General features: G+C 34.2%; 1 protein-coding gene across 1 annotated transcript in view; it reads right to left on the bottom strand.

The window, feature by feature from the left end:
• Positions 1-19,148: 19,148 nt before the first annotated feature.
• LOC145280010 (aminopeptidase N-like) overlaps positions 19,149-26,463 on the bottom strand; it is a 294,860-nt gene continuing 287,545 nt past the window's right edge. Inside the window, exon 22 of the mRNA XM_080131640.1 lies at positions 19,149-19,360. Within this exon, the coding sequence (XP_079987766.1) occupies positions 19,279-19,360 (82 nt within the window). The 3' untranslated portion in view covers positions 19,149-19,278. The remainder of the gene's footprint in view (positions 19,361-26,463) is intronic.

Below are 26,463 nucleotides of genomic sequence, written 5' to 3'. Positions count from 1 at the left end.
CTTTTGATGTTGCTTAAATCTTTCTCCCTAATAATCAACCCTTTTGATGTTGCTTAAATCTTTCTCCCTAATAATCAACCCTTTCAATGTTACTTAAATCTGTCTCCCTAATAATCAACCCTTTTGATGTTGCTTAAATCTTTCTCCCTAATAATCAACCCTTTTGATGTTGCTTAAATCTTTCTCCCTAAAAATCAACCCTTTTGATGTTGCTTAAATCTTTCTCCCTAATAATCAACTCTTTCAATGTTACTTAAATCTTTCTCCCTAATAATCAACCCTTTCGATGTTACTTAAATCTTTCTCCCTAATAATCAACTCTTTCAATGTTACTTAAATCTTTCTCCCTAATAATCAACTCTTTCAATGTTACTTAAATCTTTCTCCCTAATAATCAACTCTTTTAATGTTACTTAAATCTTTCTCCCTAATAATCAACTCTTTTGATGTTACTTAAATCTTTCTCCCTAATAATCAACCCTTTCAATGTTACTTAAATCTTTCTCCCTAATAATCAACCCTTTTGATGTTGCTTAAATCTTTCTCCCTAATAATCAACCCTTTCAATGTTACTTAAATCTTTCTCCCTAATAATCAACCCTTTTGATGTTGCTTAAATCTTTCTCCCTAATAATCAACCCTTTTGATGTTGCTTAAATCTTTCTCCCTAATAATCAACTCTTTTAATGTTACTTAAATCTTTCTCCCTAATAATCAACTCTTTTAATGTTACTTAAATCTTTCTCCCTAATAATCAACTCTTTTGATGTTACTTAAATCTTTCTCCCTAATAATCAACCCTTTCAATGTTACTTAAATCTTTCTCCCTAATAATCAACCCTTTCAATGTTACTTAAATCTTTCTCCCTAATAATCAACCCTTTCGATGTTACTTAAATCTTTCTCCCTAATAATCAACCCTTTCAATGTTACTTAAATCTTTCTCCCTAATAATAAACCCTTTTAATGTTACTTAAATCTTTCTCCCTAATAATCAACCCTTTTGATGTTACTTAAATCTTTCTCCCTAATAATCAACCCTTTCGATGTTACTTAAATCTTTCTCCCTAATAATAAACCCTTTCGATGTTACTTAAATCTTTCTCCCTAATAATCAACCCTTTCAATGTTACTTAAATCTTTCTCCCTAATAATAAACCCTTTTAATGTTACTTAAATCTTTCTCCCTAATAATCAACCCTTTTGATGTTACTTAAATCTTTCTCCCTAATAATCAACCCTTTCGATGTTACTTAAATCTTTCTCCCTAATAATCAACCCTTTCGATGTTACTTAAATCTTTCTCCCTAATAATCAACCCTTTTGATGTTACTTAAATCTTTCTCCCTAATAATCAACCCTTTCAATGTTACTTAAATCTTTCTCCCTAATAATCAACCCTTTTGATGTTACTTAAATCTTTCTCCCTAATAATCAACCCTTTCGATGTTACTTAAATCTTTCTCCCTAATAATCAACCCTTTCAATGTTACTTAAATCTTTCTCCCTAATAATAAACCCTTTTAATGTTACTTAAATCTTTCTCCCTAATAATCAACCCTTTCAATGTTACTTAAATCTTTCTCCCTAATAATCAACTCCTTTGATGTTACTTAAATCTTTCTCCCTAATAATCAACCCTTTCGATGTTACTGAAATCTTTCTCCCTAATAATCAACCCTGTCAATGTTACTTAAATCTTTCTCCCTAATAATAAACCCTTTTAATGTTACTTAAATCTTTCTCCCTAATAATCAACCCTTTCGATGTTACTTAAATCTTTCTCCCTAATAATAAACCCTTTCAATGTTACTTAAATCTTTCTCCCTAATAATAAACCCTTTCAATGTTACTTAAATCTTTCTCCCTAATAATAAACCCTTTCAATGTTACTTAAATCTTTCTCCCTAATAATCAACTCTTTTGATGTTACTTAAATCTTTCTCCCTAATAATCAACCCTTTCAATGTTACTTAAATCTTTCTTCCTAATAATCAACTCTTTCGATGTTACTTAAATCTTTCTCCCTAATAATCAACCCTTTCAATGTTACTTAAATCTTTCTCCCTAATAATCAACCCTTTCAATGTTACTTAAATCTTTCTCCCTAATAATCAACTCCTTTGATGTTACTTAAATCTTTCTCCCTAATAATCAACCCTTTCGATGTTACTTAAATCTTTCTCCCTAATAATCAACCCTTTCAATGTTACTTAAATCTTTCTCCCTAATAATAAACCCTTTTAATGTTACTTAAATCTTTCTCCCTAATAATCAACCCTTTCAATGTTACTTAAATCTTTCTCCCTAATAATCAACTCTTTTGATGTTACTTAAATCTTTCTCCCTAATAATCAACCCTTTCGATGTTACTTAAATCTTTCTCCCTAATAATCAACCCTGTCAATGTTACTTAAATCTTTCTCCCTAATAATAAACCCTTTTAATGTTACTTAAATCTTTCTCCCTAATAATCAACCCTTTCGATGTTACTTAAATCTTTCTCCCTAATAATAAACCCTTTCAATGTTACTTAAATCTTTCTCCCTAATAATAAACCCTTTCAATGTTACTTAAATCTTTCTCCCTAATAATAAACCCTTTCAATGTTACTTAAATCTTTCTCCCTAATAATAAACCCTTTCAATGTTACTTAAATCTTTCTCCCTAATAATCAACCCTTTCGATGTTACTTAAATCTTTCTCCCTAATAATCAACCCTTTCAATGTTACTTAAATCTTTCTCCCTAATAATCAACCCTTTCAATGTTACTTAAATCTTTCTCCCTAATAATCAACTCCTTTGATGTTACTTAAATCTTTCTCACTAATAATCAACCCTTTCGATGTTACTTAAATCTTTCTCCCTAATAATCAACCCTTTCAATGTTACTTAAATCTTTCTCCCTAATAATCAACCCTTTTAATGTTACTTAAATCTTTCTCCCTAATAATCAACCCTTTCGATGTTACTTAAATCTTTCTCCCTAATAATCAACTCTTTTGATGTTACTTAAATCTTTCTCCCTAATAATCAACCCTTTCGATGTTACTTAAATCTTTCTTCCTAATAATCAACTCTTTCGATGTTACTTAAATCTTTCTCCCTAATAATCAACCCTTTCAATGTTACTTAAATCTTTCTCCCTAATAATCAACCCTTTTGATGTTGCTTAAATCTTTCTCCCTAATAATAAACCCTTTCGATGTTACTTAAATCTTTCTCCCTAATAATCAACTCTTTTGATGTTACTTAAATCTTTCTCCCTAATAATAAACCCTTTCAATGTTACTTAAATCTTTCTCCCTAATAATCAACCCTTTCTGATGTCACTGAAGAAACAGCAGCGGAAGAGTTCATTAACTGAAAAAAAATCATGGTTTCGTTAACTGCAATTATAAGAATTTTGGGTAAAACGTTTACAGAAGTTTTCTATAACATAAAAAATTGGAAAAGGAATTTTTTACTTTTCCCAATAACTTACTTATGTGAAGCGGCGTTCTTCCAACTTCTCATCCTGAAAGACAAGTACTGAAATCAATTAAATGTGGAAGACGACTTGAAGTGTGTCATTTTGACAGCAGAGCCCAGGATGGAATTACTAGCTTAAAAAACAAACAAAAAAACAACAAAAACTGCAATACCAACCGTCTCATTCAGGCTAGTTCTCAAACAACATAACGGTGAAAATTTGTTTCTGAATAATTTTTTATTGATTTGCAATTAATTTAATTTTTCTAGTAGCTTTAGAATTTTATTATGAATAAATTTGAAATTAATCGGGAATTTATTGAATGTATAGTTAGTTCATGAATAAATAATCGATAATTCAATAATCACAATAGATGGCAGTTTGTTGTAGAAGAAAAGTGAATGAATATATAAGATATTTTAAAGATTGGGGTCGCTTTCTGATTGCTTATTCTAAAATGAGTTGCCATATTTGAAAGGCTGAGAACCACTGATTTAGAGGTAGTAAGGAGGTAACCTAACCAAGGGAGGTAATCTAGCCAAGGGAAGTAACCAATCATTGTATTAAATAAACAATTGAAGTAAACAGTTTAAAAAAGAAATTAATTTGTATAGGGTGACTCAAAAAAAACAAAAAACAAAAACAAAAGCTAAATCGAGGCCATCTAGAACATATGCTGTAGAACGGAGAAAAAAAGGCCAAAGACCCTAGTGTTTTGATGCGATGTTTTGAATATAGTAAACTAGTTATGACCAAAGTTTTATTTCATTCAGATAGAAATGGGGCCTAATTAGAGTTGGGGCCCGTTTTTTTGGTCACCCTGTATTATTTGGATTCTTCAGATTACTGTTCTCATCTTAAGTGTTATTTTCACAATGTTTCGGTCGATGTAACCTCCGACCTTCTTCAGGTGTATCTTGGTAAACCCACAAACTTTCTGTCAAACTCAGGAATTTACATGGAATTTCAAATGGAACCCTTTATTTAATCGACTGAGGTAGCATGCTCTCATTCTGTCAGCCATGACTGGGTAGAAGTCCTAAGTAATTGCATGTCACGTTGGTACAGTGGTAACGTCACCAGCTTTGAATGCTACAGTTTTGATTTCGCCTCTAGCTGATGGCACCTAAATACTATTTTTTACTTATGAAATCACGACTCTATTCTATAATAACAATATATATGAAATCTGGACAAATTAAAATATCATAATTAAGTGTATTTTACGCTCGGGCAAAGCTTCCCCCCCCAATATATATATATATATATATATATATATATATATATATATATATAATGCTTATATTGTAAATGTGGCCGTTTTCTCACTTTCAGCTATAGGGTGATCTTCCAAATGTCACACATGGGATCCTTTTGGGAGGAGGTAGTGTAATATATGTCTGTTTGTCATGAACTATCCTCCCAGGTATTACCTACTCCCTGAGTTATGAAACCTTCACTTCTGATCTGATCTCCTCCTTTGGTGAGGTAGTGTAGTATATATTCGTTCAGTATGATATCACTCCTACAGGCATTACTTCATCCCGTTTTTAGGGGCAGGAGGAGAGCTAATATAGTATCTGTTCTGTGGTTATAGGACCATCACTCTAAGCCTTATCTCCTCCTTTGTTGAAGTAGTATAGTATAAATTCGTTCAATAGGATATCATCTTTAAGTGTATTTTATGGCTCAGGCAAAGCTGGTAGCCTTCCCCCGCTATATATATATATATATATATATATATATATATATATATATATATATATATATGTGTGTGTGTGTGTGTGTTGGGACGATTAATCGGAATCGGGATCGTGAATCAGAAAAATTGGAAGATTTGGGTGTATCGGAATATGAAAAATTGATGCCTATTTTCCGATGCCAAAACGATTCTTTTAATCGTCTTTTTTATTTTATTTTTTTTTAAAGCAAAATCTTCCATTGCTAGTAATGATGATAAAATAATAAATGTTTATTGGTATTAAATTACCAATAAAGCTAAAATCGATAGATCATCCTCCACAAGTATATTTTGATGTTTAGGAAAATATCTGTTTATTTAACATGTGTTTTTACGAAAATCGGGGGAAATAACAATTTTATAGTTAAATAATTAGAGATTTATGAAGAATCGGAATCGGCAATTGTATCGGAATTGGGAAAAATATTTGAATCGTCCCATCACTAATATATATATATAGCGTCCATCAAGTTCTGTCTCTTTTAGAATGTCATGTCAGCTGATATTTTCAATTAACGATGAATGCTGTGGAAAAGTCACTTCTGATTAATGTTTTGTTTTGTTATTCTGAAAAACAGTCAAGTTCGTTTGCATAATTTTTTTTCTTTTTAAACTTTTTAAATCATTACTATATATTGGAACAAAAATAATATGATACTGAATACGAAATCTGCATTAATCAAAATATCATATTTAAGCGTATTTAAAAATGCGATCCTAATTGCAGATTGAAATTTAATATTTATCAAACAAGCGCGACAACTTTTTTTTTAATGAAACAAAGTTTATAACATAATTAATAATAAAAAAGAATTCTTTGAATGTTTCTTTTTGCCTTTCTGCTCAACTCAAACATACGAGGGTTGGATGTAGGGTGAGCGAGCGTAGGTCCTTGGGTGCTTGGTGTGGTCCAGTTTTTGAATTCTGGAGGTTAATTTAACATAGACGTGTTACTTTCGGGTTTGAAAGGATTTTCATGGTTGAAACAATTTCGCATATTTCTGTGAAAAATAACTGTAGGGTATTAGAATTTATTTTGACCACTCTTTCAGCTATTTCATTTGAATTTAATATTCAAGCACTTTCAGCTATTCCATTAATCATATTCCGGATTTATTTAGCAAAAGAAAATAGCAAATTTGAGAATTGTTCATAGTAGACCGTGTTCACATCACAAGGATTTCAGGATTTTAACTGGAATTTTACGTAGATTTTAACAAAACTAATGGAAAATGAAGTCCACTTTGAAGCTCCACTACTGGGTTTAATAAGCCAATTCGATCACATGGAATGTGAAATACTTAGGTATTTGATGAAAAGATGGTTGCCATTGAGGATACAAACAATTTGCAATGCTTATAAGTAATCTACACATAAGAAACTACTATCATTTTTATGAAGTGTTCACCTGAATTAATGCAGAATTCAGGAAGAAATCGTCGACTGAATGAACTTCATCAGAGAGACTTCTGATAAAAACCTGGTTTTTTTTTTTTACATAGGAGTCACCACTTATCAAGGCTCAGAGGCCACTCGAGGATAAGGGTTATAAAGTGTACAGTAATCAATGGGATAATATTGTAGTAATTGTTAGTAATGGAAATTTGGTAAATTGGATTACTTAAGGGGACGGTTCATCAAGAATTTGTTTACGTTGAATTCGAAGACAACCAAGTTGTAGCCAGCTGGGAAGCAGGCAAATGGAAGAGAGTTCCACGGGTGTGCAGTTTTAAGAAAGAAGCTTTGTTCATGGAATCTACGTTTTGATTTAGGCACAGATAAAGAGTGGGAAAAATTATTGACAGTGGTTTCAGCTAGACGGGTGTTTTTCATGAAAGATTGGCAAGGGGAGACCAGAGATTGGAGCTCAGACGATCACTTGCCATGGAAATAAGAATAAAACAAAGATAGGCTCACAATGTCTCTTCTGTGGGAAAGAGGTTGCAGGGAAGAGAAAATGGCATCCACCACTAAGTTACAAAGTCTATTTTGAACTCTTTCAAGGAAGGATAAGCTGCTTCTACCAGCCCCTGCCCAGATGTGACAACAGTACTCCATCCTTGGACGTACTTGGCTTTTATATAGATAGAGAATTGCATCAGCAGTGAGATATTTACTGGAGTGGTAGAAGGATCCTACCATTTTTCCAGCGACCTTGACAACAGATTTGATGTACATGTTCCATTTCAGATCAGGAGTAAAGGTCAAGCCTAGAAGCATGTTAAAACATGGAGCCTCCCGGGGGGCTATGTAAGGATGGTACCACCAAAGTAATGGAAATAGACAAGTATTTTTTTTCAAGAGGAAATATAATCGAGGAAGAATTAAAGACGGTGTTTGGGGCAGTGGAGAAAGGGAGCAACAGATGCAAAATTATAGCAGTTGAAAGGAAGGACCGGGAAACATAATTCCCAATAATTTGTTCATGGATTTTGCCGGGAATAAGAATAATTTCAGATTGATGAGCAGCTTAAGATGGATCGGAAACCTTTGAGGATGGTATTTATCAGCATCCTACAGTCGTCCACAAGGAAAACTTTGTCAATCCTGATGATGACACGGTTCATCCCCAAATAATCGAAGGTTAGTTTTGTTTTAAAATTTGTTTACAAATAATTAACAACAAATGTCATGTTTCATTATTTTAAAGATTTAAGTACGTTTAAAAGTAATTAAAATTGTTTTTTATGTAGGTTTGTGGTCGCATGCAAAAAGACGTGATGAGATTGTTGGGTACAACAGAAGATTTGCTCCATTTGCACTTGATGGAGTTCTTGTGACGGAGAAAAGCAACTGGAAAAATATTCCCTAGAATAGTGAATTGTATCAAGGAACAATATTATCTATGATATAAATCTCACCTGTCTGTTTAAATGTATGTATGTATGTATGTATGTATGTATGTCTGCGTAAAACTTTCGACAGAGGCGACGGATTTTCACGAGATCGATATCGTTTTGCAGCTCGACGGACGACAAATATCAATAAATTGGTTAAAAACATTAATTCCTTCACCCTCAACTAGGCAATTTTCCACAGGGAGGGGTCGCTTTTTTCGCCAATATTTTCGAAAGTCATCCCCTCGTCTCGATTGATTAATCTTAATTTAAACCTTTGTCACTTCTGGTTTGGCGATGGACGCAACAGCAAAGACGTCACGTTTTTCTTTTCCCATTCTTTTCCTCCTTCAGTGTACAGGTTTTAGCCTGCCTACCTACTAGCACTTTTTTTTTTTTGTTCGACACACACCTTTAAACACCCGGGCAACGCCGGGCACCCAGGCTAGTTTTATCTAAAATAGAAAACATTGTTACAATATTGTCGCATTTTACATTTTTATTTATTAATGCTATAAAACTTACATTAAATAAAGTAGTTTGTTTTGTTTAATAAAAATGACAATTCCTCTGCAATTTCCTTCTTTTTTTTGTTATTAATGTTTTTATAACGTTAAAACTTTGTTACATTAAATAAAGTAGTTGAAAAACAAATAATTTTTGTAATCAATCACAAATTACTTTTCCAGGGCATTCATTGTCAAGCCCAAATATAAGCTTCATTTTTGTTATTAATGTTTTTGCAATGTTAAATGTTTTGTGTTGGTTCTAGCGTCTCAAATTCTCGTATGAAAAGTCTTAGTAAAATGGAGTTATCTCCCTCTGGCCAGTGATGAATTATCCAAAAGCACCAAGTCATGTTTGTAACGTTCGATGGAAGAATTTTTTTGACCTGACCAGATAACCTGTAGTCTTTCCATCATCAAAAGAAAAAAAAAAAAAAAAAGCTGAGTCACTCGTTGACACGTTCTGAGTAGTTGACTCAATGGGTAGTGATGTTTAGTTGCAAAGATGGTCGTAAAAGATGAGAGAAAAAGAAGTAAACAGATTCTTTTCATCATTTATTTCATGTGTATGATAATAATAGGAAAAATATTTATATATATATATATATATGTATATATATAAACGTGTTTAACTGTTTTTGACAAAAATAATGTTTCATATGAAAATATTTCAGGACAAAGATTAAAAAATAATCATGACACTCAAGGATAAATTTGAATTCGATCTTTGAACGGACAAACTGATTGATTTTTGGATTATTCGGATTATTCAGACAACTGTTTTCATGTTCATGTTGAGTTTTATTTGGACAATCTTTCGGATGCAAGGATCCATGGCATGACAAGTAAAGTACAGTAAAACCCCGGGATATGGTGGCCCCAGAATACGATTTTTAAGGTTACGATATCGAACACAATGTTTTTCCAACCCCTGGTTACGGTATTTGCCTTGCCTTACAGTGTTATTTATAATGTTATTTGATTATATACATGTGTATTATATGCTGTACTGAATTTTTGTTACTAATTTTTAAAGTTGTATCGCGGGATTCTCCTGTACTAGGTAAAATTCAGTTGTAAGTGACAGAAAACTAGAGGTTAAAGGTTCAATCTTCACTGTGGAGAATACAATTATGAATTACTTTAGACTTCTACTTGGTCCTGGCTGATCGAACGGGAGCATGCGGATTAAAAAAAAAGTTCTATTTGAAATTCACTGCAGATTCTCAAGTTTGGCAGAAAGATTCCCAAGTTTGACAGAAAGATTCCCAAGTTTGACAGAAAGATTCCCGAGTTTAACAGAAAGATTCCCTATGTTGACAAGATACATCTGAAGAAGGCTAGAGTTTTTATTGACTGAAACTTTATATGCAAATAACACTCAAGATGAGAACAGTAGTCTGAATAATCCAAATAATACGAATTATTAATCCTTATCTTAAAATATAGAAACATAATACATACCTGTCTCTGCTCTATCGCTATTTTCATAACAAGTGCTCGACTGAACTCCAATATATGCCCCCCCCTTGCCAAACTTTCACAAAAAACACTCGACTAGCTACAAGCACTATAGATGATTTTCCTCACCCTCCATCCGTCCCTAAATCTAAACACAGATTTCATGAACAAAGCTTCTCTCCCAGACTGTCCGCCTTTGGAACACTGTTCTGCGGGTCTGCTTCCCGGTTGAATACAACATGGTAGCCTTCAAATCCAGTGTAAACAAGTTCCTATTGAGCCGTCCCCATAAATAATCAAATTTTACCAAATTTACCTCATTAGTGATTACTACATCACCGCCTTACATTCTGACACTTATCCTTGAGTGGCTTCGGGCCTTGCATTCTGACACTTATCCTTGAGTGGCTTCGGGCCTTGATAAGTGGTGACTCCCAAGTAAAAAAAAAAAAAATTAAATAAATAAGTGTTGTGGGGTACAAATCACACCTATTTGGGTACTAAGTGGAATTAACCAGTTTTATGAATAACACTGGGTTCAGAGACTAAAAGGGGGGGGGCATTCATACCATGTTTAAAAGCATGTTACAAACACGTTCCTCTCATACCACTTTAGTGGCTCCTGTATTCTTTATGATAAATACATATTATATTTTATACACTTTACACTACTTGTGGTTTCTTTCATTTGTGACCCATAGCACGGGTCTACAACAAAAAATAAATGAGGCCTTCAAAAATTTAACATTTTAATTGCATTGAAAACCCATTTACAAAACAAAATCATTAAAATGTTAAATGCTAAAAATTAACTTCTGGCTTTATTTTTTTTTTGAGAAAACTTGTGCTAATTTATGTTACAAGTAATTTAAATGTTGGATTATATAATAATCAGTGAAGTAGTTTTTTTTTTCTTTTTTAAAGATAAGTGCCACTCCTTGAAAAATAGAAATGTTATCGATTTTTTAAAAGACCTCATAATTCAACCACTGAAACATCGGAAATCATAATTGTAGAATTCTTTCTGTTTTAATGATTTGTTAAATTTTTTTTGTGGAGTGTTCAAGTCACCAACGAATACCTCATTATCTTTCAAAGGTCGTCAGACTATGATTAATTCCGTCTTGTTCAGTAGCACACACACACACACACACACACACACACACACACACACACACACGCACGCACGCACGCACGCACGCACGCACGCACGCACGCACGCGCGCGCACGCACGCACACACACACACACACACACACACACACACACACACACACACACACACACACACACACACACACACACACACAAAATGATTAAAGACAATTACCAGATCATCGGGTTAAAAAACCTTCTTCTTCTTCTTCTTCTTCTTCTTCTTCTTCTTTCTACTCCATCCTGTCTTTCTTCTCCCTATCTTTGGAAGAGTGGGAGGACAGCCAGAGAGAGAGAGAGAGAGAGAGAGAGAGAGAGAGAGAGAGAGAGAGAGAGAGAGAGAGAGAGAGAGAGAGAATACGGGCTAACATATTTTCGGTTAGAATATGGAACGGGAAATATTAGAGACAAGAAATCAAATTAAAATAACATTCTTTTTTTTTTTTTTTTCTTCTTCTTCTTCTTCTTCTTCTTCTTCTTCTTCTTCTTTATTTTTTCTTCTACACCATTCTGTTTTTCTTCTCTCTATCTTTGGGAGGATGGCGGGAGGCAATCAGAGAGAGAGTGAGAGAGAGAGAGAGAGAGAGAGAGAGAGAAAAAGAAAGAGAGAGAAAAGAAAGATAAAAAGAAAGGGAATAATATGGGCTAACATATTTTCGGTTAGAATATGGAACAGAAAATGATATAGACAAAAAATTGAAAGGTCGACAACAAGCGCCAGGATCTCCGCATTTGCTGATGACATCACCATCTTTGTGTCGTGCTTTCGAGACATTGAGGTGGGGACAGAGGCGCTCACACAATACGAAAAGATCATGGGGGTCAAAATCAACTGCAGCAACTCGATTGGTCCGTGGTTGGAGGCCTAGAGGGGCACCAACACCCTTTCTGTGGGACGGCTGGCCTGGTTAAGATCCTCAGTGTATGGTTTGGACCGGGTCTCCAGCTCAAAAAGAATTGGTTGGAAGTAAAGTCAAAGGTCGAAGCTGTCGTCCACTCATGGGTTTGAAAGAAACTATCCACCTGTGTCTTTCCGCTCATCCTTTACTAACTGGCTGTATTTCCACTACCTGCGAGCTATCTAAAATCCCTGCAAAGCAGGCTGTCCTCGCTTCTTTGGGACAAGGGGAAACATTGAGTTTACATAAAGGTCTGTGTTCAACGTCTGTGTGAGGGAGGCTTGGAACTGCTCGATTTGGCTTGGAACTGATCGAGATGCCGAAAGGCTCGCCTTCCTGAGTCGAACCTTGACAGAAGAGGCATGTCAAAGGCCGTGGAGTGACACACAGTTATTGAGAGAGTGCAGAGCAGCACTAAGGAACTTCACAGGGTCCAGTTACCTTTCACAGCTTACCAGAAAGAAACTTTATAAAGAACTAGGGAGGGGAGCCACTGACCCACTTGTCGAGCGTTTAAGGTTGTCGAAGGAGGAGATTTGCTCTCGGTGGAGCTGAGCACCAGGTTCAAGTCATCTCAACACCTCCGTGTTTTCTTTGACCTGACGATTGACCCAAAACGTATTACCCCTCAGTGCCATACTACACAGTGCCTGACTAGTGAGTTTGCCCGGGTGTCACTGTTGCAGGACCCCAGCCGAGAAAATACTAGAACACACATTCTTGAAATGCGGCGGACCTAGACGGTACTGGGTGTATGTCAACGAGTCAACCTGTCTAGCTGAAACCACTGTCAATAATTTTCCCCACTCTTTATCTGTGCCTAAATCAAAATGTAGATTCCATGAACAAAGCTTCTTTCTTAGAAGTGCATGCCTGTGGAACTGTCTTCCGTTTGCCTGTTTCCCACCTGACTACAACTTGGATGTCTTCAAGTCCAACATAAACAAATTCCTGATGAACCCCCACCTTTAGTAATGACACTTTATCAAATCTCCAATACTAACGATTACTACGATGCTGTCTCATGGATTAGTGTACATGCAATAACCCTTATCCTGGAGTGGCTTCCGGGCCTTGATAAGTGGTGACCACCATGTAAAAAAAAAAAAATTTAAAAAAATTAGGTTCTTAACTAGCTGAGTGAATGGCCCCCTCCATTCCGGATAGGAATCCTCCAAGATGCCCACACCCTGACGTTTCTTTTTCGTCCCCCCAATAAGTAATCTCATCTTGGAGCAACTTCCTAACCGCCTCCATCTCTCCTACCCAATTTTTCTTTGATCCCGTCTCGATTCCAGCCCCATTTAGAGATCAACCTGTTTGTTTTTGGTCCCCATCAAGCCAGAAAACAGTGAACGGTCTACCATCTAGAGAGGATTAGGAGGGCCCTACTAACATTTTTCATTTATTTTTGGATCCCCTCCCTCCCCCCAAACCAATGAAATAAATAAATCAACGACTTTTTTTACACAATTTTAATTGTACTTTTATTATATATATATATATATATATATATATATATATATATATATATATATATATATATATATAATTATTATTATTTTTTTTTTTTTACTATAATAAATTAATACCTACAGACACTAGTGTTTCATCCTTTCGGGATTCTTCAGTGCAGGGTGTCACGATTACTACCAGTCAAACGATTCGAACCCCGCGACACAAGACATCTCTGGCTCGATTAGCGGAGGCCGTATCCATTCGGCTACTATTAACCGTGTGAAATAGCGTTGAATTTTAAACATTTTAATTTAAATGTTCATTACGTCAGGCAGACAGTGATCAAATCGTTATACGATGATCTACGCATAAGAGCTAAATTGACCGACTTTTAATTCAACTGAAAGTGCTCAACGATGAGAAACGAATTTCTTATTATTAAAAAGGATGAATCCTGGTGTGTTTGCGGTATTGTGGTGAATGATAAACCTAGCTAGGACTAGCATAGATCAACAAAAGATGCAGTGACAAGCATGACCAAAGACCCCCTTCCCCCTCTCCCAACCCTAACCCTAACCCTAACCCTAAACCCTTCCCCCTCTCCAATTTTTGAGTGGCCTTGTGTCTAAATTTTTGTTTTTTCTATTATGTTTTTTTTTACATTTTGGAAAATAAAAAAACTATACAACTAAAATATCGTGAGAACAGAAGTTAGAATACAGGAAAGGGAAAGTAACGTCATGAGAGAGAGAGAGAGAGAGAGAGAGAGAGAGAGAGAGAGAGAGAGAGAGTACGAGACTGTATAATTGGACACAAAATGATAAAAGTTACTATAAGAATAAATGGAGTGTTAAGATAATTCTTAATACTCCAATTATTCTTATGTAGTGTTTGAATGATATGGTTAAGTGGCAGTTTTAGTCATTTAAAACTGCTTTAAAGCTTCACCGCTCACTCATTTTTTGACCAAATTTCAAACAATTATTGCAGTTTATAGATCAACTTCTCAGCTATATTGTGAAAAAAAAAAATTTCGATTTTCGTACAGTAAAGCAAAAATTATGATGAGTTTTCTGGTGTTCAAAATCGTAAAAATATGTAAGGAGATGAGCGACACTTTTTATGACTGGTTTCCATAGCAATCACATCGCTTCAGCGACTACTGTTGCTACTAATTCACTAATGAAAGCATGAAAGGGAGATAATTGGGTGATTTTATTAAAACCAGACGAGTGCCGTATATTATTATTACATATGTGTTTATGGGGGCAAAAAAATAAGACTGAAATTAAACCAAGAACAAGTGAATTTTTTGGAAGCCGGAAAAATCATGGATTACAATAACAAAATGCGAGCATGAAAAGTAATATGGTTAAGCTTAAACATGGAAAAATAAAGGACTAGTTGTTAAAATTGGAAAAGAAAAGGACAAGATATTCTAGTAAAATATTGAATAAATTTATAACTTAAAATATTGCAGCATTAAGAATCTTTTAAAAATTCAATTTATAACATTATATAATCAATTCTTAATGCTGCAATATTTTGAGTTATAAATTTATTATATTTTTTTACTAGAATATCTTAGCCTTTTCTTTTCCAGTTTTAACAACTAGTCCTTTACTTTTCCATGTTTAAGCTTAACCATATTACTTTTTATGCATGAATTTTTCCATTGTATTATACTATATATTTTGCAGCCGTTTTTTGAATATATAAGATCTACTTTCATTCCTGGGCATCGCCGAGTACCTCTGCTAGTTCCTAATAAAAATAAATATCTTGTGTTAATATATGTTTTAAATATATAATTATTGCTTGTTTCTTGACATTTTTTGGCTAAGAACAAAGTGTAGTATCTGTTCTGATACTACCCTTAATCTTTTCTCATCTTAGTCAGTGAAGGAAAAAATCCTTCTAGACTGAGGTAACATTTATTTTTGTCCCAATCCAGAGTGCCCTTATTTAGAAGCTTGATTTTTCCCCCATTAAAAACCGACCATGTATCTAACTCTGCCCCCCCCTCGCAGATAGGCAAGTAAATAGGATATGAGTCTCTCTGCAATCGATTATGATTGGATATTTTTGTATGTGAGAAACTTCGATCAGGGCTCTCTTTTCCTGATTAGTTATCCCTGGAACTTTTTTTTTTTTTTGCAGTGATTAGTTAGTTTTATGATCGATTCCAATGAGAATATGAATAACATTTTGAGAGTTCTTTGAAATCAATACTGTTGAAGAATTATAATATTGGATGTTCTATTTCATCCATATTAACAATGCATTGGTAAAAAAAAATTAAGCCACTCCCTGGAGCAGTCGCGGTGTTGCTAGAATTCACCTTGTATTATGTTGCCATTACTGCATGTGTCAGAAAGTAAAAGACAGTTAAAAAGACGTAGGGGACAAAAATATTTCAATTATTAATAGTTGGTCTATGACAAACTATAAAAACCACAAACTAGACAAATAAAGCAGAAAATAAATACATTATTCTCATATGCGAAATCGATGCCTCCGTTCAGTCTCGAAAGACAAGGGATACCCTCTGCATGTGTAATTGTGATGCAAGTATTGTGCAATCCCCAATCACACATCTCCTGAATCGGCACTGCTTGAGTCTGGTGGCAAGGAAAAATCCAGGACGACTGGAAACAATGCCGAGATAAGCGGAGAGCACATACAGCACTTGGAAGTCCCAAATGATCACCCATTTAGTACTGACCAGGTTCAACGTTGCTTAACTTCGGTGATCCACCGGGAACCGGTGTGTTAACGTGATTATACTAACCCACAAATGAATTAACGTAAAATGATAGTATCAAGAAATACATTTTCTTATGCCGTTTTTGTTTCTATTAAAGGACATGGCCAAGGGCGATTTTGTTTGATGGCCATCAGAAAAACAACTGAACGTCTTTAATGTTTCTTTTTAGGGGAGAAAATTTCACACATGAGAGACTGATATTCTCTTTAACTAATTATTTAATTAGCTTATTAAGGATAGATGTGTGAACAAAGTGAATAGAGGTCTTGAGGGAGGGGGGATCTTGCGCTTGATGATTATCAAAATTAGTTTTTGGCTTTGTTTTATTGGAAATCGCTCCAGACAAGGCACGAAGCCACTTGATGTAAGAAGTTGAAGAAATACTAGTTCGAGGTCAAAAATAGCCAACAATTAGTGTTAGGTGGATAGATTCTGACCTAGAAATCAGCAATTCTTCCCATTTTTGCGAGAAACATCGCCCATGGAATGTGAGGACTAAAAGACCAAATAAAGAAAGCTAAAGTTATGAGGATGGCAAAAGTAAAACCAAGGTCCAATTCCTACTCTCCCTTTCCTTCAGTTATTAAAGTATTATGAATGTGTACAGGAAAAAAAAAAAGATTGACGTTCTCTTTAACTAATTAGTTAACTATCTTATTAAGGATAAATGAGTAGACACAGCGAACACAGATTTTAGGGTAGCATTTCGCTCTTGGCGATTATCAAAGTTTTCTTTATGTTATTAGAGCCTTATTGGCGATATGGCCTGCGCAACTTCCATAGAAAACTGACTAAAACCTTTGTTTTCTAATCTTGACTATCCATAATCTTATGCATCACGTCTCTTTGTTTTATTCTATTTCAACCTATTTGACTTCATCCTAACCTTCAAATCCTCTCTTCCCACCATTTTTCGTGGAAACCGGTTTATTTACTAAACTTTGCGCTACTTCCACCTACACATAGTTTGATCACCTTTCTTTTTAGTCGCGTGCAAGCGACTCTATAAGTCGGTCCGTCGGTCGTCGGTCGATCTGTCGGTCCGTCGGTCTGCAACACTTTTGTGCTTGGCCTTTTTGGTTAAGATCAAAGGTCTGTTGTTAATAGATGTTATTCTTAGCTTTTTAATTTTACTTTAGTTACAAAGACCCTGCAACACTCCCCTCCTCAGATCTTATAGGGCCTTGTGCCTAAATTTGTTTTGTCTTTTGGAGATTTTACTTTTTTAATTTTATATTGAAATTTTTTTAATTGTAATTTTTTCTTTAAACGGAATAAATTAAATATGAAGATCAAAGTGTAGTATCTGTTCTGGCAGATACTGCAAGCAAAGACCATATGTGGGGGCAACACCACATATAATACATTGGTCAATGTAGGGGCAACCCTTCATACCAATTGTCACTATCCAGTTCCCCTACTCCCCGGGGAGTTGGTCCCCATTCCCTTTCACTCCTCACATTAAAAATTGGCCTTATGCCTAATTTGCTCGGTGAGGGAGCAAATAAATACCCTTTTCTTGGCCTTTTGGTCAAGATGAAAGTGTAGTATCTGTTCTTACTACATGCTGTACTTATGTTTGTAACTTTGTGATATAAAGTGGGGGATCACTTTTCTGTATTAATTTAATGTAAAATGATCACCCACTTTACAACCAGTCAGTCTCAAAGCCATTCAAGCCATTCTCCAGATCATTCAAGTTGTGTTTGAAGGATTCCAGTTATTTTTTAAGCATTCAAGTCATTGTTAAGGTCATTCAATTGATCCTTAAGTTCATTAAAGTCATTCTAAGTCATTTACTTTTTATTTATTTAAGTCATTTCAGCCCATTTTTCGGTCATTTTAGTTTATCTTTAAGAATTTCATGTCAATGATACATTCACGCATTCATTCATTATACAAGAGCATGCGATTAATGGCTATCGGCCTTGTTTTTTTTTAATTTGTGCTTTGTTCTAATACAAGTTATTAAGCCTTATCATCGAGTCGCTCTTATCCTTGATAAAATAAATTATTCGATGGGTTATTTTAGTCAGTATTTTCTCATTTAAAAAAAGAAAGTTACCAAACTCCTGAAATCGGGTTTAATAAACACAAAAGCTGCATCAATGAAAATAAGTTTTTGTGAATAATGAGGAGATAAGGACGAAGACGCAATTGGTTAAATCAAATTTATTTTGTAAGAATTGAAAAGGCTTAGTTCCATGTGGATATCAATGGAAGAGTGCAAAAAAAAAAAAAATAATTAAATAAAGAATAAAAAAATAAAAAAATAAAAAAAAGCCACGGGTGATCTGGTATCGATCCGAGGTCGATCAGATGCCGATGGAAAGAGTGACGCAAAGCATGCTGGTCGCCCTACACAATACAACGTGGGTTGCATCGTCTCAGTGACTGACGTAAAAAAAAAAAAAATAAAAAAAAAATACTGCGCAGTCAACAAATATAGTAAACCATATATCTTTGGGTGAAAAATATCCCTGAAGATGCATAAGATTTTCTTGAAAGAATGAGATGGAGAAAAAAATCGATTCGTCATTGAATGCGTTTGATCTGGTTCGAATCATTGGTGTCTGCAAAAAAGGGGATGCTTTGAACTGGCTGAGATTTTCGAAACGATCGATTCTGGAACTGTGTTGATCAATATTTGGCTCGTAGTCTCTTACACATGCGCGCACACACACACATACTTATATACATACATACTTATATACATACATGCTTATATATATATATATATATATATATATATATATATATATATATATATATAAAATTATATACATACATGATATACGGAGAGATCGTATATATAAATATATGTATGTCTTAAAAGATGAAAATTTTAATAATTATATCCTTTAAATTTTTTTTGTATGCTTTCTTTTCTGTTTCTTCTTTTTTTTTCTTTTGTAAAAATTTCCATAATTTCAGGATAATAGATGATCTGGCAGTCTTGTCATTGTTGTCGGTCGGCCATTTTTAGTGAGAATTCGTTTTGTCAAATTGATGCAACCATGTTGTAATAATCTTCTCGTTTGTCTGAACCCATTGCACATTCGCTCTGAAACGAAAGTAGACTGCGTGGATTAGAATACAAAAAGAAAGTAATTCAAAATCAATAAAAAGATTATATATATATATATATATATATATATATTTATATATATATATATAAGTGAAATTGTCTGTGTGTGTGTACATTTTCCTTATTTCAATTTTCAGTTTACAGACTCAAGATTTGACATAAAGGGTACAGAGGTTTGGGAAAATCTTTTTAAACGGTTTTCGGCCAGAAATTTGGCTGTCAATGGGTCAATATTCAACGATTTGACCTTTGAAAACTCTCCCAAACTCCTCCGCCAATTTCGGGCCTAAGCACTTGAAGTTTTAGATGTAGGTTACTTGGACATAGATTATACTTTTTAATTTGATTCGAACCCAAAACAATAAATGTTAAGGGGTCCAAATTTGGGCCAAAGTTTAAATAAAATTTGATCTATGCGATCTCTATCAAACTTTTCAGCCAATTTTGTGGCTAAAGATTTGGAATTTTACATAAAGGGTATTCAGGCATGCAGCAAGCTTTTGAATTAGTTTTTGGGCGAACATGTGGCTGCTAAGAGGTCAAAGTTGAAAGAGTTGACCTTTACAGGCTCTACCAAACTCCTCCGCCAATTTTGCGTCTAAACATTTGAAATTTTATATTTAGGTTATTTGAGCATGAGTCAAACATTTGAATATATATATATATATATGCACATAAAGTTATGAGCAGTACATAAGGCCGGACCAAAGCTGGGCTGAACTGCTAGTATATATATATATATATATATATATATATATATATATATATATATATATATATATATATATATATAACAGCAAATAGTTAATAAAACATGCTAAAAAAACTTTGAAAAAGAGTTAAAAACATATTTAATCTGAAAAGGAAACACTTAATAAGTGGATAGTCCTTAATCCGTGGAATTTCGAAGAAATACTTTCCTTCTCATCAGAAGGTAGGAATTAGCAAAATGCGGGATCGGATTTTGCATACAAAAGTATTTGATGAAACTGCAAGTAAGTCAAAGATCTTACTTGATAACACAAGTTAAGCAGAGGGAATATGGTGAAGAAAAAGGTGATTTCACGTGAATGAATAGTCTGGTGAAAGGTAAAGTATCCAATGACGGTAAAATCCAAAAAATGTAAAACCAAGAAAGTTAATTACATTTCCATTCGCACAAGTAAAATCCAAGGAAATCACGTAATTGGAAGATGGTCCAAAATAACCCAAAAGGCCGAAATCCGTGGAATAATTCACAAATATGTATAAGGAAAAGGGAAAAATTCCAATAATATTAATAAAAGAAAAATAAGATATGCGTTTGACACAGCTGCCGACACAAAGTTTAATTAAGAAAAATCAGTGAAGAAAAAAAAATCAGCGAAAAAAAGATTAAATGGTGATAGAATTAAATATAAAATAGAAAAGCAAATGTCAAAATGACCCAGACAAGATGACGTTAAAAGGCGCGAAAAATATAGGGCAAAAAAGAGGTCAACTGAAATGTACAGGTTATTACTTAAGAAAATGTCAGCACGAGTTATTAAAAGACACTAAATGGAAAAAATAAATAAATGAATAAATTAATAAATAAATAAATAAAAAATAAAATATAAAATAAAAAAAATTAAGGGGAGAGGATGGCCGGTATCTGCAAATTCCGGATAAAGCAAGTAAGTATATAAGTAAATGCATATAGTAAAATATAAGTAAATATACATACAGGATATGAATGTGTATGTAGATTGATATATTTGATAGATAGGAATATTTAAAGACAAAAACGGAAATTGCAGATAAAAACAAACGGCCAAGCAAAGAAGAAATAAAGAATTAAAATAAAGGATTATTAAGTTATAAAGTATAAAGAAAGTATGTAGAAAAAAACGATAATGTTTAAGAAAAGTTATATGTATCTGAAAGGTTAAAGTAATAGCTATGTAATTTCAAAATTACCATAATTACATTTGAACTTATGTTTACAGAAAGAGAACAGTTCGTTTTTAGAATTTATTATATTGCTACTTTGAGGGGAAGTAATTATAGTTATAGCTTCGGTTGTGCAGAAGGTAGAGCCTGGAGTATAAGACTTAACTTTTTTATGATAGTCCAGGAATTGTAATTTTTATTTTATATATATATATATATATATATATATATATATATATATATATATATATATATATATATATATATATATATATATATATATATATATATATGATAATAAAAAAGTTGTATTCCTGTCCGTTTGCTTGTTTGTTCACAATTTGTTTAATATTAGGTTGACAAGAAATTTCCTGCGGAATTTAAAATTTTGATGTAAAAATTTTGATGTATTTTCAAATGACTTTTCATTATAATATCTTTACTTTATATATCATTTTAAAGAGCGTTTTTCGCTTTATCTAATCATTTAAATTACAATCGTTTTAAAACAATTAGGTCTTCTTTTCAGACCACTGAACACAAGGGGGAAAAAAGCAAATTCGCACAATTTTCTTGTTTGAATTAAAGCTAGACCGAAAAGCTGCTGAAACAGCTTGCAATATCAGTGAAGCGTTTGTCCCAGGAAGCACTACTGAACGCACACCACAATGGTGGTTCAAGAAATTTCGTGGCAGTGACGAGAGTCTTGAAAATGATGAGCGTTGTGGTCGGCCATCGGATGTTGACAAAGATCAATTAAGAGCCTTAGTCGAAACCAATCCACGTACAACTATTCCAGAACTTGTTTCTGAATTAGACATAACATATACGACGATTTCCAACCACTTGAGAGATATTGGAAAGACAAAAAAAAAACTTGCTATATGGGTGCCTCACGAATTGAACGACAACCAAAAGAAACGCCATTTTGAAGTGCAATTTTTTCTTTTTTTATGCAACAAGAACGACCCGTTTCTCAATCAGGTTGTGACTTGCGATGAAAAGTGGGCTCTTTACAACAACTGACAACGCTCAACCTGAAGTTCCACAACACTTCCTGAAGCCAAAGTTGCACCAAAAGAAGGTCATGCTGATTTTTTTGTGGTCTTCGACCAGTCTCATTCATTATAGTTTTTTTTTTTTAATACGGGGAAACCATTACGTGCTGTCAACAAATGGATGAAATGCATCAGAAACTTCAACAGCAACACCCAGCATTAGGCAGCAGAAAAGTCCTAATTCTCCTCCACGACAATGCCCGACCACACCTTGTTAAACTGACCCTGCAGAAGTTAAACGAATTGGCCTACAAAACTCTGCCTCATCCACCATACTCTCCAGATCCCTCACCTACCGACTACCACTTTTTCAAGCATCTCAATAACTTTCTGCATGAGAAATGCTTAAAAAAACATGAGCCATACCAAAAACGCTTTCAGCGACTTCATCGCTACCAGAACGCAAGATTTTTACGTTACTTGTTTTGCGTTGGCAAAAGGGTGTTCATTCTATTGATGCTTGTTTCGATCGATAAAATTTTGCTTAAGCCAAAATAAGTTCATCTGAATTTAAAAGTTAAAAACCGCAAGAACTTTCTTGTCAACCTGATATATACAAAAGGGACACTGTTTCACAAAAAAATCTTAATACTGAAAACAGACTTTTATATTCTTTCATTCCTGCGTGATTTCTATGCATACTATTCTATTTATTCAAAAAGAATCAGCAGTAAGGGGTTATCTCATTTGCATATTACATTAAAGAAAATCTGTTTTAATAATTAATTCTAAAGTTTTAATGAAAATTAGTAATAGAATTGTTTTAAGCATTCTATTTAGAAATATTATACATAGTTAATTTATTTATTTAATTTATTTTAATTTTCATTTAATTTATTTTTGATTATTAGTATAACCAACAGCAGCCGTGTTTAGAAACGGAAGTAAGTTTTCATTTAACTTATGAGTTATCTCATTTAAAAATATGATAATTTTATTTCCCTGTTTGAATTTCATAGATGAAAATGTTTTAATCTTCCTAAAATCCAAAATAGGGTCAATTTTCAAGAAAATCTTAACAAATTAGGACATTTTGTGCATCTTAGATAGTATGTGACTAAATCGTCCATCCAGCAATTTGTGTTTTATCTGGCAACGCTGGTGCATATATATATATATATGAAAGTGTGTGTGTGTGTGTCTGTGTCTGTGTCTGTGTACATTTCGCTACACAATATCTCTGTCAATTTTCAGTCTACAGACTCGAAATTTGATATACAGTATACTGAGAGTTGGGAAAATCTTTGTAATCCATTTTCGGCCAGAAATTCGGCTGTTAAGGGGGTCAAAGTTCAACGATTTGACCTTTGAGAACTCTACCAAACTTCTCCGCCCATTTTGGGTCTAAACACTTGTAACTTTAGATATAGGTTCCTTGGACATGGATCTAACTTAATAACTTGATTTGAGCCCATAACAATAAATGTTAAGGGGTCATAAGAGGGGTCAAAGTTAAAAAAAATTGACCGCTTTTTTTTTTTTTTTGCTCAACATACACATACAAACACTCGGGCAACGCTGGGCTGAAATGCTAGTATATATATAAATTCCAAATTCCTAGGCATTATTCATCTTAGCATTTATTTCATTCAACGTATCAAAATATCCATTTTTTTACAGCACCTGTTTCGTAGCACAGGAAGAATAAGATTATTACTATATTAATTTTAATTTTTTTCTGCGCTGACTCACCAGAAAAATTAAAACTTTTAATATTCCTCATATGTTATATCTCCCTCTTTTGGAAACGGTACGATTATGAATATTTCCAGTATCAAATAATCCTTATACAATGTGAGATTTACTTTATGTATGAAAATCAAAGAGGGGAGATATAACATATGGGAAATATTTGGAATCAAGTCTCCTCCTTGATGTTATTCCAGATCATTTGAAACCATAGAAGCAAGTTTTAGACCCCCTCCATCAAGACCAAAGGTTTTGGGGAAATATCAGATATTTTGTAATTCATATGCAAAACTAGGAAAACAAATGTCTATGATTGAAGCATTATATGACTGTAAAAAAAGTGCCAAAAATAGACTCTGGATGATGGATGATCCCCTTAATGTGCAACCTTAAGGGCAAATGTCAAATAGCTCACTACACAATTCAGGTCATTAGCTTTCGAACAAGCCTTCATTTTTTAAATTCTAATCAATAGTTACTGAGATTTGGAACTCATAATATTGCCAAAAAAGATGGTATATATATATATATATATATATATATATATATATATATATATATATATATATATATATATATACTGGTAACCAAACTGAATATTGAAATGCTTACATCTTTGGTTCTGTGCGACGAAACTACATGAAAATTTGCAGGCTTTTTGAAGATTATAATATTATCATATGGTTAAAATTTTATGACAATTGGTAAAAAAGAACGTATATTTTCAAACCAATAAAATATGCCCAAATTTGTCTACATTTGTATATATAGCGTCCTGGCAGGCTAGCTTCAGTTTTGTTGCTTCGGTTGTCTCCCCTGTGGCCATGCCAGGCCACTGATACAGGGTGGAATGATAACTGAAACAAAACAAAACTACGGATTTATTTTAAATCAATTCAGGTAACCTGATTATGTAGTAAAACTGACATCTATGTAATGTAGCCGCCTTCAGCCTCAATCAAAATCGATACAGGTCCGGAAGTGGGAGCATTCCTTTTCCAAAAGGGCCATTGGGAACTCAGCAAATACTCGGAAGATGGCGGGATCAGGTTGGCTTTGTTGTTGTAGGAGGTCATATTGGTGATATTCTCGACGTATGATCAAATTAAGTAGTCCAGCAGGTTCAGGTCAAGGGGGGGGAGGAGGGGGAGCTAGTGACAGAAGGGCACAAAGTCGTAGCATTCTTTCTGAAGCCATACCTGGATCTCTTTGGACTTGTGAGCTGACGCCGAGTCCTGCTGCCAGACCCAGGGTCTACCAGCAGCCACCTGATTGCACCAGGGGATCACCACACTCTTCAACACATCCAGGTACACTTTGGTGTTGACTTTCAAGCCGACTTTGTCTGCGCTCTGTTACAGTAACAGAATTCATTCTTCCAGCTTTCCAGAATTTAAATTGTTAATGTGCTTCCAGGAACTGCACTGATTTGCTAACTGTGCATTTTCTTCTGATAATGGCAACCTTCTTTCTCACGAGAAATTGGCTTTCTGCATTTAATGCACTGCAACATCTGCTGTGGCTATACAGATGAAACTGGAGTTACCTCTACAGGATGCAGGCCTGGGCGAGTGTTAGGGAGACCTAGGTTTGCCTATTTACCAAGGCCTCCCCCTCTCAGTATAGCAGACAAAATCCGATGGAAAGGCAAGCCAATGCAATCGAAGCCAGAATAGCTGCAAGAGTTGCCAGAAAGGTGTTGCGATGTTTCACCATTCGCGTATCAGGACGGTTCTACTTGAAATTCTTTCCTTTTTTTCTCTAGTTCATTTGTTTAGTCAATATCTAAACTGTTTCTGAATTTTAGAGATGAAAAGTGATGATTTGGATTATTTAGATTTTTTCGGACTACTGTTCTCATTTTGCATGTTAATCTTACACCGTTTCTTTCGATGTAACCTCTGACCTTTTCAGGCGTATCTTGTCGAAATCGGGAATCTATCTGTTGAACTCGAGAATCCATACAGAATTTCAAAGGGAACACTTTATTTAACCCATTGGAGTAGCATGTTCTCGTTCCATCAGCCATGACTGAGTAGAAGTCTTAAGCAATTCGCAATTGCATTCTTGTATCGCCCGCACTGAGGATTGAACCTTCAATCTTCAAGAGAATATCACTTAGAACTGAATTTTACTTAGTACTTTATTAGTTATGTAGTGCGTCCGAAATTGTAGCAGTCATGAATTTAGTTGTTCATACACACATCTCGAGAGGAGGAGAATCAAAGCTTAAGAGTGCGTAGATGTTATTCTATCTCCTGATAAAGTTAAGGTTTCCACCTTGACAGTCAGTCTGACAATAACTGGGTCATTTCGGTGACCTGTTTGCTGTCGGACTGATTCAAAATGTTCTGTAAAGCTGTAGGAGGTCCACCCTTCCAGGCTTTGCTTGTCGGCTTTTGGGAGGAGCAAGTTTATCGC

The sequence above is a fragment of the Euprymna scolopes genome, chromosome 7 (assembly GCF_053919585.1).
Source record: "Euprymna scolopes isolate OS-2025 chromosome 7, ASM5391958v1, whole genome shotgun sequence".
NCBI lineage: Eukaryota > Metazoa > Mollusca > Cephalopoda > Sepiida > Sepiolidae > Euprymna > Euprymna scolopes.
The sequence above is the reverse complement of the archived record's forward strand: the minus strand, read 5'-3'. Positions and strand labels throughout refer to the sequence as shown.